General features: G+C 45.0%; 1 protein-coding gene across 8 annotated transcripts in view; it reads left to right on the top strand.

Annotated features, from left to right (window-relative positions):
• Positions 1-3,405, top strand: part of LOC309442896 (SH2 domain-containing protein 1B-like) — a 34,748-nt gene extending 31,343 nt beyond the window's left edge. For 4 of the 8 annotated variants that reach the window (XM_082059222.1, XM_082059223.1, XM_082059224.1 and 1 more), the window contains 3 exons: positions 968-1,115; positions 2,377-2,452; positions 3,211-3,405. In XM_082059222.1, the coding sequence (XP_081915348.1) occupies positions 968-1,115; positions 2,377-2,452; positions 3,211-3,256 (270 nt within the window). In that variant the 3' untranslated portion in view covers positions 3,257-3,405. The other 4 variants (XM_082059228.1, XM_082059225.1, XM_082059226.1 and 1 more) reach the window with 4 other exon arrangements.
• Positions 3,406-12,530: the final 9,125 nt, after the last annotated feature.

The raw sequence follows: 12,530 nt of genomic DNA on the forward strand, positions 1-12,530 counted from the left end.
TTGTGTGGGGTGTTCACCAGTTTCATGCAACATGTAACAAAAGGTGTTTGCTGCTGAGGGGTGTCTGAGCTCCAGGTAGAGCCTTGTCTGTTACTTGGCCTGGGTACCATGGTGTGGTGAGAGATGGACATGTTGACTGAATTGCTTAATCTGGCAGGTACCTTGTTCAAATACAGATTTACTTTTTAATTGCTCAAACATCAGTATAAGAGTTAGTGTTCACTTGAGCTTTCTCCTGTGTCCATTGTGAAGAGATAAACAGGGAAATTGAAAACCAACGTTATGTTGCTTTGTTATGCAAGTGGAACTCGTGCTCTGCCTGTACTGACGGGCAGGTGTATCATTTTCAGCATCTTCTTATAGAAGCTTCCCTGAACTTGGGTTGTATTTTCTTGTCTCAAGCACAGAGTGCTCCAAAAACTCCTGTTACAGCCTGTCCTTCCTGCACCTTTGGGTTCCTGTCCATGCCTGTGGAAAGCAGGCTGTTGGGTGGAGCTGAAGGCTGATTATGAAATGTTTGTGTTGAGAAATCTATTTGGTTGTTCTTTCAAAATAAACAAATCCTATCCCCTAACTATACTTCATGTAGGAAGAGTCACCTGATATTCTGTTCAGTGTGTGAAGAAATACAAAGTGTGCCTCTGCTAGAACTATGAGATCAAGAAGAATGCTTTTACTACGGATGCTGTCAGCAAGCAAGCAAAGGCAGCTCCAATATGTTATAAATGATCACAATGTAAACTTGGTACTTTCCAAGAGAAAGGGAAATACATCCATGGGAATGAAAGCCAGATTTTTTTTTTTTTTTTTTTTTTTTTTAGTGAATGTCCTTTTAGAGTGGTCCTTAACATCCTCAGTTTGTCAAACAGGGCAAAATCTATTTAATACGACTCTGAGCTTTGATGTTTTTGTTAAATGCTTTGTTGCAGTTGAGTAATTAAGGTTGTTTTTCTCCCTTAATCTCCAGGTTATCTCTGGACAGAAGCTTACATGTTTATTTGCTTCAAACCAGATTCTACCAAATGAATGTCTCAGTTGCCTGGTAGAACTCCTTGAGGATGCCAATACAAACCCACCTCTCACCTTGTCTGTGGTTACTTTGCTATCACAGCTGGGTAAAGTTTGCATCTGAACTTTTTTTCTTGGGTCTGGGAAAGGGCAGACAAGACAGGTGCTGATTCTGTGTCATGGGTGATGAACCTCTTGGAAAAAGCATAAGGTGAGACAGATGAAGTGTTTGTAGTGCAGTGCGTGGCTGAGCCAACTGACAGCGTGTACTAGGCCAGGTAAGATGTTGAGTCACCCTGAGAAGCAGATCTGAAGTCACCTCTGTGAAATGGCAATGATCATGCTTGTCAGAATTTGCTTCCTCGCTGGGTAGGATGAGAAATTATTCTCTTTTCCTTGATTTTTGGAGCTTGAAGGGACTACCTTTTTAATGAAGTGGATAAACATGCCTAGGAGATGCAAAGATTGGGATAATCCACATTACATCAGCAACTGTCGTCACTCAGTTACCTCTGCCATTGGAGTGTTCGCTGAGCAGCAGTTTGGGCTCTCCAGTGGGCTGGGCCTGTGTGCATCAAGTTTCCCAATTACAAAACAGGTTCTCCTGCCTCTAACTTGTTTCTTGAGATGTATTATTTCCCCTTTTCACAGAATTGGGACTTCATTGTTCAGGGAGCTCTGTGCCCACCATAACCTACATATGTAGGTTACCTGTACAGAGAAAAAACCCAAATCCCTTCCCTGCTTAGTTTGTCAGCATGTATGAGTAGTTATTGAAGATGTGAGTTCTTTATAATGATGTCTTGTTTATCTCCTCTGCTTCCTCTATTTTTTAGCCTCTTTGAGCTTCCTTTTAGATTTTTGAAACAGTTACTGTAAGATTATATGGGTTGCTGGGGTTTTTAACTACCTTCTCCAACCTGCTGGGTCTGGAAAATTTTAAGAATTAGTCCCTCTCCAACTGATCTGTTGCTTTGCCTGTCATCCTTGTTTGCTACATCTTTTCCAGGACTGCCTAAGCAGAACTGGCTTCTTTAATTTAGCTCTTGCTAGATAACTCTATCAAGGAATCAGTTTTAATCTACTTGCCCACCCTAGTGTGAAGCAAGACCTTTAAGTTCTTATATCAGGTATTTATGAGATATTTGGTTTCAGCTGATACGCTACGCTGTGATTTTTGTCATACTTACGTATATTAATTTCGTATTAATTCAATTATGTACTGAAAGGATGCTGTATGAAGGACTTGACTACCGTTAGATCTGCTGGCAGTCTTCACAGCAAACTTGTTTTCCTCTAAGCATAATTTCTGCGTGAGGTTGCAAAGCTCTTTTTGCATTTTGGTGAAACTCGTAGATCTTTCAACAGGACAAAGCCCCTTTGTCCCTGACAGAGTGGAGACCTTGTTGACGAGGCAAAGTGGAAAATTGGATGGTCTAAAAAGGTAATGGCTCTGTCAAAATAGAACCTTATGCATCTGTTTGTTTGGGCTTTTAATAAGTACATCATTGTGGCAGGACATGACCCAGTGGGCTCACAGCAGCTTGTGTAATTGTTAGGTTAACATCACAGGGTCTGAAAATGAATTCAGTTGTGGTGTCTTGTTATTTGTCCTTTCAGTTCCAGCTTTTGTAATTTGTAACATTCTTCAGTGAGATGCTGTAGGAAAGATACATGTGAACAGCTTTTTATTTCCTCAGAGCATTCAGTTGCTGCAGAGGCTAACCTACAATGTTCCCGTGTTTTGTGCTGGTGCTAACATCGATGAATTAATTTCATCTCTAGTGCATCATGTGTGTGTACTCAGTTGTCTTGTCTTATAGGAAATACCTGGCTGAGTTTCTAAACCACTAACCTGGTCTCCAGAGTGAGCTGTCGCATTTTTGCTCTGAAGTAAAGAGTGGTTTTTCTTTGAAAACCATGTTGTTACAGCCTGTCAAATGCAGTGGTTGTGGGACTTTCAGTGGCTGGATATTAAGTGGCCTCCTAGCCCACCCCCATGCCCCAGGGAGCTGTCAAAGAGAAGAACCAGGGGAAAATTCATGCTTGTCATTAGGAACAGGCTTATGTTAGCTTAAAATTACTTTTGTGCAAGGGTCCTTGTAAGAGATCTAGTGACTATTAAAAGCACCTGCAATAAAGGACATTGGATAGTTACTGGTTTCTGATACTGTTTTTTGTTTTGTTTTTTTTTTTTTACAGATGTGCTCAGTTAGAAACTGCCCACACTATGGGGATTGCAATCTGAATTTTGCTTGGCTTGGCAGAATGGTGTCTAGTTAAAAAAAAAAACAAAACACCCACACACCAAAACAAAACAAAATGTCCCCCAACCACCTCAGCCTGCAATTTCTTGTAACTAATTTCTGGATGCTTTAATAAAAAGTCTTTGTTTGACTTTCTGGATTATTCTTTTAAGTCAATTCACAGAGGATGAGGTGACGATACCATGTTTAGGACTCCTGGCAAATCTCTGTTGTCACAACTTTCCTCTTCAAATTAAGATAAAATCTTTGGTAAGAGGGTTTTTTTTGTGGCACGATTCTCTGGCTTGAGGGCAAAAGAGAGTTACTGGACTCTGGGGAATTACCTTAGTATTTCTTATGCTTGTTTTTGTGGGACCAATAACCAAATAGATCCAAATAAATTTCCTAGAGAACAGTTATAGTTCAAATATATTTCTAATCTTGTTATTCATGAGCTGTATGGCTTATTTATACATATGTAAAATCTGTAAGGTTTGTGTTTTATAGAACAGTATAAAAATTGTAATGCCTATGTTTCTCCTTTTTGCTTTAGAATAATGTGAGGAGTTTCTATCGCACCTTAATAAGTTTCCTGGCCCATAGTAGTTTGAATATGGTCATGTTTGCACTTTCAGTTTTATCAAGCCTCACTTTAAATGAAGTAGGAGAAAAAGTGATATTTTGAAGTCTGTTCTATTTTTAAGTTGTAGATAAAACTAGTGGTCACACAGGCAAAATGAAATTCTAATGCCAGGTAGTTTTAATAAGCAGGAGACCCAGCAAAGTAAGTATGTGCCTGTATGTAACTTTCCTCTCCCTTTTAGCTCTTTCATGCTCGAAATATCCATCAGACATTTCAGTTAATATTCAATATTGTTGTAAATGGAGATGGTACTCTAACAAGAAAATACTCTGTTGATCTACACATGGACCTTCTGAAGAACCCCAAAGTTGCAGATTATCTTACTAGGTATGGCTTTACTTTCTTAAAGTGCAGAGTATTTTTCGTAAGCTCTTGTTCAGTTCCTTCACTGCATGCTGTTTGTATTGTGAACCAAACACTGGAAAAAATTCTCTAGATGCTTTTTGAATGTAACTAGTTGATTACAACTGCTGTACCTAAAACTAAAGGATTCATGTGTTAGTAGTGTACAGAGCACTTGAGGAATCAAGGACCTGCACTACAAGACACTGAGGTGCTGGAACAACCTCAGAGTGCTAGCCCGAGGTCTTGAGCTCTGGCAGGGGGGGGTAGAGTTGGGCACAGGGAGGGAGGGAGGGGGAGCATCGGGCAGAGGAGCAGGGAGGAAGGCTCGGGGTCGTGGGGGTGTGTGTCTGTGTGTGTGTTTTGCCGGGGTGGGGCAGGTGGGGTTGTAGCGGGGCTGAAGGTGGTGTCTATAGGGGGAGCAAGGGAAGAAAAAGGGGGGCTTAAGGCTGTTGTGTGTGTGTGGGAAGAGCGTTTGGGGCTGTGAGGCGGGCGGTGTCGGCGTGGTGTGGTGGTGGGAGGCAGCGAGTCGGTGGGTACCCCCCGAGCCGGGCGGGCGCGCAGGGCGGTGCGAGGCCTGTAGGGGGCGCCGTGCGTTCTCCGGCCGTAGGCTCTCGCTGGAGGAGCGGCCAGGTTGCCGGAGGGGGGTCCGGAACGTACCGGGTTCGGTCCCCGGTTCTCCCACCGCCAAAGCCCGCCCCATGCACTTGTCTTGCTCGCTTGCCTTCCCCTGAGCCCAGTAACGAATCACTGAAAGAGGAATGTTGTTTTTGCAACTGATTTGGCACCTGAGCCCAGCGTGGGGTGACATCACGTTATGAATCACAGGATCTTAGGGATTGGAAGGGACCTCGAAGGATCATCTAGTCCAATCCCCCTGACGGAGCAGGAACACCTACACAGGAATGTGTCCAGGTGGGCTTTGAATGTCCCCAGAGAAGGAGACTCCACAATCCCCTGGGCAGCCTCTTCCAGTGCTCTGGCACCCTCACTGTGAAGAATTTTCTTCTCAAATTTAAGTGGAACCTCTTGTATTCCAGTTTGCACCCATTGCCCTTTGTCTTATCATTGGTTGTCACTGAGAAGAGCCTGGCTCCATCCTCCTGACACTCACCCTTTATATATTTGTAAACATTAATGAGGTCACCCCTCAGTCTCCTCCAAGCTAAAGAGACCCAGCTCCCTCAGCCTTTCCTCATAAGGGAGATGCTCCACTCCCTTAACCGACTTTGTTGCCCTGCGCTGGACTCTCTCCAGCAGTTCCCTGTCCTTCTGGAACTGAGGGGCCCAGAACTGGACACAATATTCCAGATATGGTCTCACCAGGGCAGAGTAGAGGGGGAGGAGAACCTCTCTTGATCTACTAACCACCCCCCTTCTAATACACCCCAGGATGCCATTGGCCTTCCTGACCACAAGGGCACAGTGCTGGCTCATGGTCATCTTGCTGTCCACCAGGACCCCCAGGTCCCTTTCCCCTACGCTGCTCTCTAACAGGTCATTCCCAAACTTATACTGGAACCTGGGGTTGTTCCTGCCCAGATGCAAGACTCTACACTTGCCCTTGTTATATTTCATTAAATTTTTCCCCGCCTAATTCTCCAGCCTGTCCAGGTCTCACTGGATGGCAGCACAGCCTTCTGGCTTGTGAGCCACTCCTCCTAGTTTGGTGTCATCAGCAAACTTGCTGACAGTGCACTCTCTTCCCTCCTCCAAGTTGTTGATGAATATATTGAATAGTACTGGTCCCAGTACTGACTCTTGAGGCACTCCACTAGATACAGGCCTTCAACTAGACTCTATCCCATTGACCACAAGTCTCTGGCTTCTTTCCTCAGCCAGCTCACAGTCCACCTCACTACCTCATTGTCCAGACCACACTTTCTCAGTTTAGCTGTGAGGGTGCTGTGGGAGACTGTGTCAAATGCTATACTGAAGTCAAGGGAGACCACATCCACTGTTTTGCTATCATCTCTCCACCTGGTTATGTCCTCATAAAAGGCTATGAGGTTGGTCAAGCATGACTTACCCTTGGTGAAGCCATGTTGACTACCCCTAATGACCCTCTTATCCTTGATATGCCTTGAGATGGCACCAAGGATAAGTTGTTCCATCACCTTTCCAGGGATGGAGGTGAGGCTGACCGGTCTATAGTTACCTGGGTCCTTCTTCTTGCCCTTTTTGAACACTGGAGTGACATTTGTTTTCCTCCAGTCCTCAGGCACCTCTCCCATGTCCCAAGACTTGGCAAAGATGATGGAGAGTGGTCCAGCAATGACCTCAGGCAGCTCCCTCAGCACCCGTGGGTGCATCCCATCTGGATCCATGGATTTATGGGTATCTAGATTGCTTAATTGCTCCCTAACCCAGTCATCCTTGACCAAGGAAAACTCCTCCATTGTCCTGCCTTCCTCTGGGGCCTCAGCGGTACGGGGCTCCTCAGGACAGCTTCTGGCAGAGTAGACAGAGACAAAGAAGGCATTCAGTAACTCTGTCTTCTCTGTATCTTCTGTCACCAGGGCACCTACCTCATTCATCAGTGGGCCTGCATTTCCTCTGGTGCTAGTTTTATCTGCCACGTATTTGAAAAAGCACTTTCTGTTGTCCTTGTTCCCTCTTGCAAGGTTTAATTCTAAGGAGGCCTTAGCTTTATTGGTTGTCTCCCTACACCCTCTGACAACATCCTTATATTCTTCCCAAGTGGCCAGCCCCTCCTTCTGTGATCTGTAAACTCTCCTCTTCCACTTGAGCTTACCCAGCAGTTCCCTGTTTAACCACGCAGGTCTCCTGGCTCCCTTCCTTGACTTCCTACGTGTCGGGATGCTCTGATCTTGAGCTGGGAAGAAGCAGACCCTGAATGCTAACCAACTGTCTTGGGCCCTGTTACCTTCAAGTACTCTTTCCCATAGGACTTCCCCTACCAATTGCTTGAAAAGGCCAAATTTGGCCCTACTGAAGTCCAGGGTTGCGATTCTGCTTGCTATTCTGTTCCTGCCACACAAGATCCTGACCTCCACCATCTCATGGTCACTGCAGCCAAGGCAGCCCTCAGCCTTTATCGCTTCAACCAGACCCTCCTTGTTAGTGAGGATGAGATCCAGCAGTGCTCCTCTCCTAGTTGGCTCCTCCACCATTTGCATCAGAAAGTTATTTTCAATGCACTGGAGGAACCTCCTGGACTGTGGGTGGCTGGCTGACTAGCCCTTCTAGCAAACATCAGGGTAGTTAAAATCCCCCACTACAGCCAGGGCCTGTGACTGTGAGGCTGCTCTCAGCTGCCTGTAGAAGGCCTCATCAATTTCCTCACCCTGATCTGGTGGTCTATAATAGACACCCACAACAGTATCACCCTTGCCAGCCTGCCCCTTAATTCTCAACCACAGACTCTCAACTCGCCCCTCATCCGCCCTGAACAGTACTCAATACGTTGTAGTTGCTCCCTCACGTAAAAAGCAACTCCACCACCATGCCTTTCTGGCCTTGTTCAGTTTAACAAAAAAGCTGCTTGTTGTCACTGTCTGCAGTAATAGCCCAAGAGAACTTGAACAGTGTTTGTTGTTTGGGAATTGTATGTACTGCTCCAATAGTACATTATAAAAACCTTCAGACCATTGCTGAATATGAAACTTTACTTCATCCTTAAGTAAAGATAGAAATAAGCTCAAACAGGGTATTTACAGTTCTTTACTGTCGCAACCTCTCTAATCTTTAACACCTTGATTTTTTCAAAAAACAGGAAGCACTATTGAACATGCACAAACAGAAATGTGTTACACATTTTGTGACAGGATCTATTTCCTCATAATGTGGGTTACTCATGGCACTCAGAGTGATTTTCTTGGTGTTGCTTTATTATATTGTTTTGGTTGGAAAGAAACATGCACCAAAAATCTGTTTATCATTTGTTTGCATTTGTGACACTTCTTTGCAACTGTGAACAATGCTATACTTGATTTTTATACATTTTTAAAATTGCCTTTTACCACAATATTTTTATATAGGCAAACCTGAAAATACAGTTTGTGGGTTTATATGAAATAAGAGCATGCTAAACTTGCACTCAGCTACTTTGTGATAATCTAAAATTATCTTCATAACAAAGAATCCTATAGTATTTGAAAAAGTATCCATGCTCTCCTGGAGCAACATTTTTCTAATTTCTAGCCACTGGTTATGGAGTTGTCTCCAACTGAGTTTGCTTACCTATGGCAATGGAAACTGTCACTTTTAATCAGTAGAAGGTATTTTACTCAAGCATAACTGGTTTAAAGGATTTGTAGAAGAAATAATTCAGTGCCTCTGGTATCCTCTCTATTCAGTCTCTCTTTCTTCACACTAGAAGAAACAGGAGCTACTATGTATATGGAACAGTATCTCCATTACCTGTATAATAGTCCCACCAAGGAGGAAGACTTCATTGTGTGTTGCTGGCTAAAAGTATTTCACTGCTTTTTGTAAAATCTATGCAAGCAACCTTTCAGCAGCATTTGGAACCATGAATCTGTGTGATTTATCCTGCTGTTTCCACTCAAAGAAAACGTGCTTTTTTTTTTTTCATTTCAGTTGCTAATAAAGCTTGAACTTTAGCAATGTGTCATCAGAGTTAAGATTCTGCTGTCAGTGTTAAAGCAAGTGGTTTTACTCTTTGACCAGGATGAACACTCATGGTGCAAGGTACCCTTTGTAGTACTAGAGCTATTTTTTACCCCCTTCTTTCTTCTGAGGGCAACTAATCTCATTGGCATCATGCAGACTGCCAAGTATTAGAGAGCCATGTGGCTGTCAGCGTCAGATATATTCATACTTTAGCAGTTGTTTCTCGCTTGCTTTTGTATATGTATTTAATCTGACTTCAGTATTAGCAGATCTTAAATGATATAACAGAATCCATATAAGGTTAGTATACATGAAATATTTAACTAGTTAATTTGCATTAGCTCCTCCTTCCTCATCTTGGTGATTTCAATATGAATAGCCTTGCAACCAGGAATACAGTGGTTTTACTGATACAGACTGGAGTGTCTGTAATGAAATGTGATCTTTTAATAAAAGAAGCAAGATGGTTTTTAAATGTGTCTTGTACTCTTAATGATCTTTGGTCTACTGAACCTTCACATTAATTTCCAGCAGAGGGAGTATGTGAAATGAGTGAATCATACATAGCTTTGTCGTATTAACAGTTATCTGAACATGTGGAAAGATATTTCACAGTTAGCTTTATGTTTTGAACACTTTCCACACAGAAGAAAAATAGCTTGATAACATGGATAAAATTTTCTTGTGACTTGACTTGGATTGCCAATATCAGAACATATATCCGTATTTCATTACAAGGATCAGATTTTTTATTAACAAACTTTGAAAAAACAGGGTTTGCTAATAATGAAAACATTATGTATAAGACATGGCCTGAAATGATGTTTTCACCCAATGGATTTGTTTGACCTGACCCCCTAATATATTGCAATTCGATTTTTCTCTAGGATGTCCTACATTTTACTTTTATTAAAATACACTAAGCAGTTTAACCATTTATTTCAGCAGATGCAAGTGTCTAAGCTTAGTTTTGAGTTTCCTATCTTGTGTTTCGCATCTACATTGTATTTTCAGTTGTTTTATTTCCTGAGGTGGGAGAAGAACAAACATTTTTTTTATCTTTAATGCAGCCTACACCCAAGCAATTATACAGAGTACACAAAGCAGAAAATTTTTTTGTTGTCAGAGCTGCAGTGCAACCTGCCAGGTGAACAATGTGCTTCTCAAATTTGCTTTACACAGAGTATGTCTTTCCTGTACACAGTAATATTTTATAAAATTACTGTTGCCAGAATAGCATATACATTTGAACAACAATAATACTTAACAGAAATAAAACCTGTTTGTTTGGTTTTGTTTTTTTGTTTTGTTTCTTTTTTTTTACTCATAGTGGCTACTCTAGAAGTTATATTGAAATGATTTCTCATTTAAAGACTGAATGAGTGTGCACTAGTTTTCTGTTTTCATTTCTGTTCCCCTTACTGCTTTCCTATGAAACAAGCAAGCTCCACAGCATTTTTCATTCTAACAGTTTTAACTGGGACTGTGAGGCAATGTAGCGTGGTGCCTGTTCTTTTTTTTCAGGCAACACCTGTATTTTCTGTGCAAAACTGCTATCCTCCACCACAGAGACTCTGTAGAGACAAAAATTGGCTAATGCTGAAACTAGAACTCACAAGCTTGAGACAGATTTATTGAAATAGATGAAGAAGTGGGGAACTACTCCATTGATTCTATTTTTGTAAGCTCTTCCAGGCAATTCTTCTAGCCTTCCTTTCTCTCCTCTTGCTTGAAAACTAAGCTTCAAATATAGTATTTGAATATCCAAATGTACTACTATTCACAGCTGCAAGCAACTTCAACTAGAGCCTTTCACTCTGATACCACTGTAAGGATCTTGACTGATTTGTAATCTGGGTCTGGTCTGCTTTTAGCAGGTGTACCTACTGGCTGTAGCTACACACTACAATTGCCCCACCAACTCCAACAGTCTAACTCGCTTGAGACAAAACCCGGAGAAGGCCGGTTGCTGCCTTAAACCACTAAGAGTACACAAAGTGCAAAGAAAAGCCAAAGGCAGACGCCGCTAGCAGGGAAACAGCTGTTTTATAATATCTGGTCTGCTCTCTTCTCCTCAGCCCCATGTCCCTCAGGGACCAGCTGCAGTCGAACATCCTTCCAAGGCGGACCCGAGGTGGCAGCCTGGGCTGCCCTGCCCGTCCTGCCCTTTCCCTCAGCTCCGCACCCCGCGGGCAGCGCTGCGGCCTCGCCTCGCCCTTGGCCCCGAGGCTGCGGGCGGGTCTTACGCCGCAGGTGGCTGCCGGGCCGGGCGGGGAGGAGTGAGGCAGAGCCGCGGGCAGGTGCCTGCAGGTCAGCGGCTCTGGTGCCGTGCGCTCGGATGGGCCGGTGCCCGCTTGACTCACTCCCCGTCGCCTCCCGGGTGCCGCCGGCAGGGAGGGCTCACCGGAGGGCTGCCGCCTTGCTGCTCCTACGGGCCCCAGGTGAGTGACGGCAGCGCGGAGGCCCGCCGCCGGCAGCCTGTAAGTAACTCTCCGCGGAGTTAACACTCCCCGTCCTACCGGCAGCGGGCGAGGAAACCTGCCAGGAAGCGGCGGCAGGTGCCCAAAGATGGACGCTGCGGGGGCAGCCTTGCTGCCGGCTGGGTCGCTGGTGGAAGCGTGAGGAGGCAGAGCCGCGGGGCTCGCCCTTCAGCCTGCTCCCCGCCGCAGCCCGGCCGCCGGGAGCCCCCTTCCCCTCAGCCGCATCCACCGGGGTTTCGCGGCCCTCCTCAGCCCGCCGGGGGCGGCGCAGAGGGGCGAGGGCAGCCCCGCACGCCGACCCCTTCTTGCCGATCGGCGACGTCGGGGCGCAGCCGTCGGGGACGGGAAGGCGGCCCCCGGCACCGTGCCCGCCTGCCAAGCCGGCGGGGAAATGCTATGTTTCCCGTTGTGTGCTCCCGAACCTGTGTTTCAAAGGGTGTAGTGAAGGGAGGCACTTAATCTGAGTCAAAAGAGGCGTTTCGTTGAGGGGTCGAAGGCACAGAGAGGGAAGACACCGGCGCTGGTTTCTATGTACACCTCCGCTGGAGGTGAACAGGGTTGTGCTCCCACCAGCTCAGTGCCCCTCAGGAAGGCCGAGTGCAGCTCGCGGGTGTGTTTTCTTGCCTCGAAAGGCCGTGCCATTCACAGTATCACAGTATGTTTGGGATTGGAAGGGACCTCAAAAGATCATCTAGTCCAATCCCCCTGCTGGAGCAGGAACGCCTAGGTGAGGTCGCACAGGAACATGTCCAGGCGGGTTTTGAATGTCTCCAGAGAAGGAGACTCCACAACCCCCCTGGGCAGCCTGTTCCAGTGCTCTGTCACCCTCACTGAGAAGAAGTTTTTTCTCAAATTTAAGTGGAACCTCTTGTGTTCCAGCTTGATCCCATTACCCCTTGTCCTATCATTGTTTGCCACCGAGAAGAGCCTGGCTCCATCCTCATGGCACTCACCCTTTATATATTTATAAACATTAATAACGTCCCCCCTTAGTCTCCTCTTCTCCAAGCTAAAGAGACCCAGCTCCCTCAGCCTTTCTTCATAAGGGAGGTGCTCCACTCCCTGCTTCTCTCCCTGGTTCCTCAAACATCTCCTAAAACAATGACTGATCCCATGGCCTGAAACTGTACTTAAGCGCTGTGACTTCTTCCCCTCTTTCATATATTTTTGGACACAAGACATGAAATATCACAAGTCAGTTTTTCTCTTTATTAT

This window comes from Streptopelia decaocto, assembly GCF_964273445.1.
Source record: "Streptopelia decaocto genome assembly, chromosome: 1".
Taxonomy (NCBI): domain Eukaryota; kingdom Metazoa; phylum Chordata; class Aves; order Columbiformes; family Columbidae; genus Streptopelia; species Streptopelia decaocto.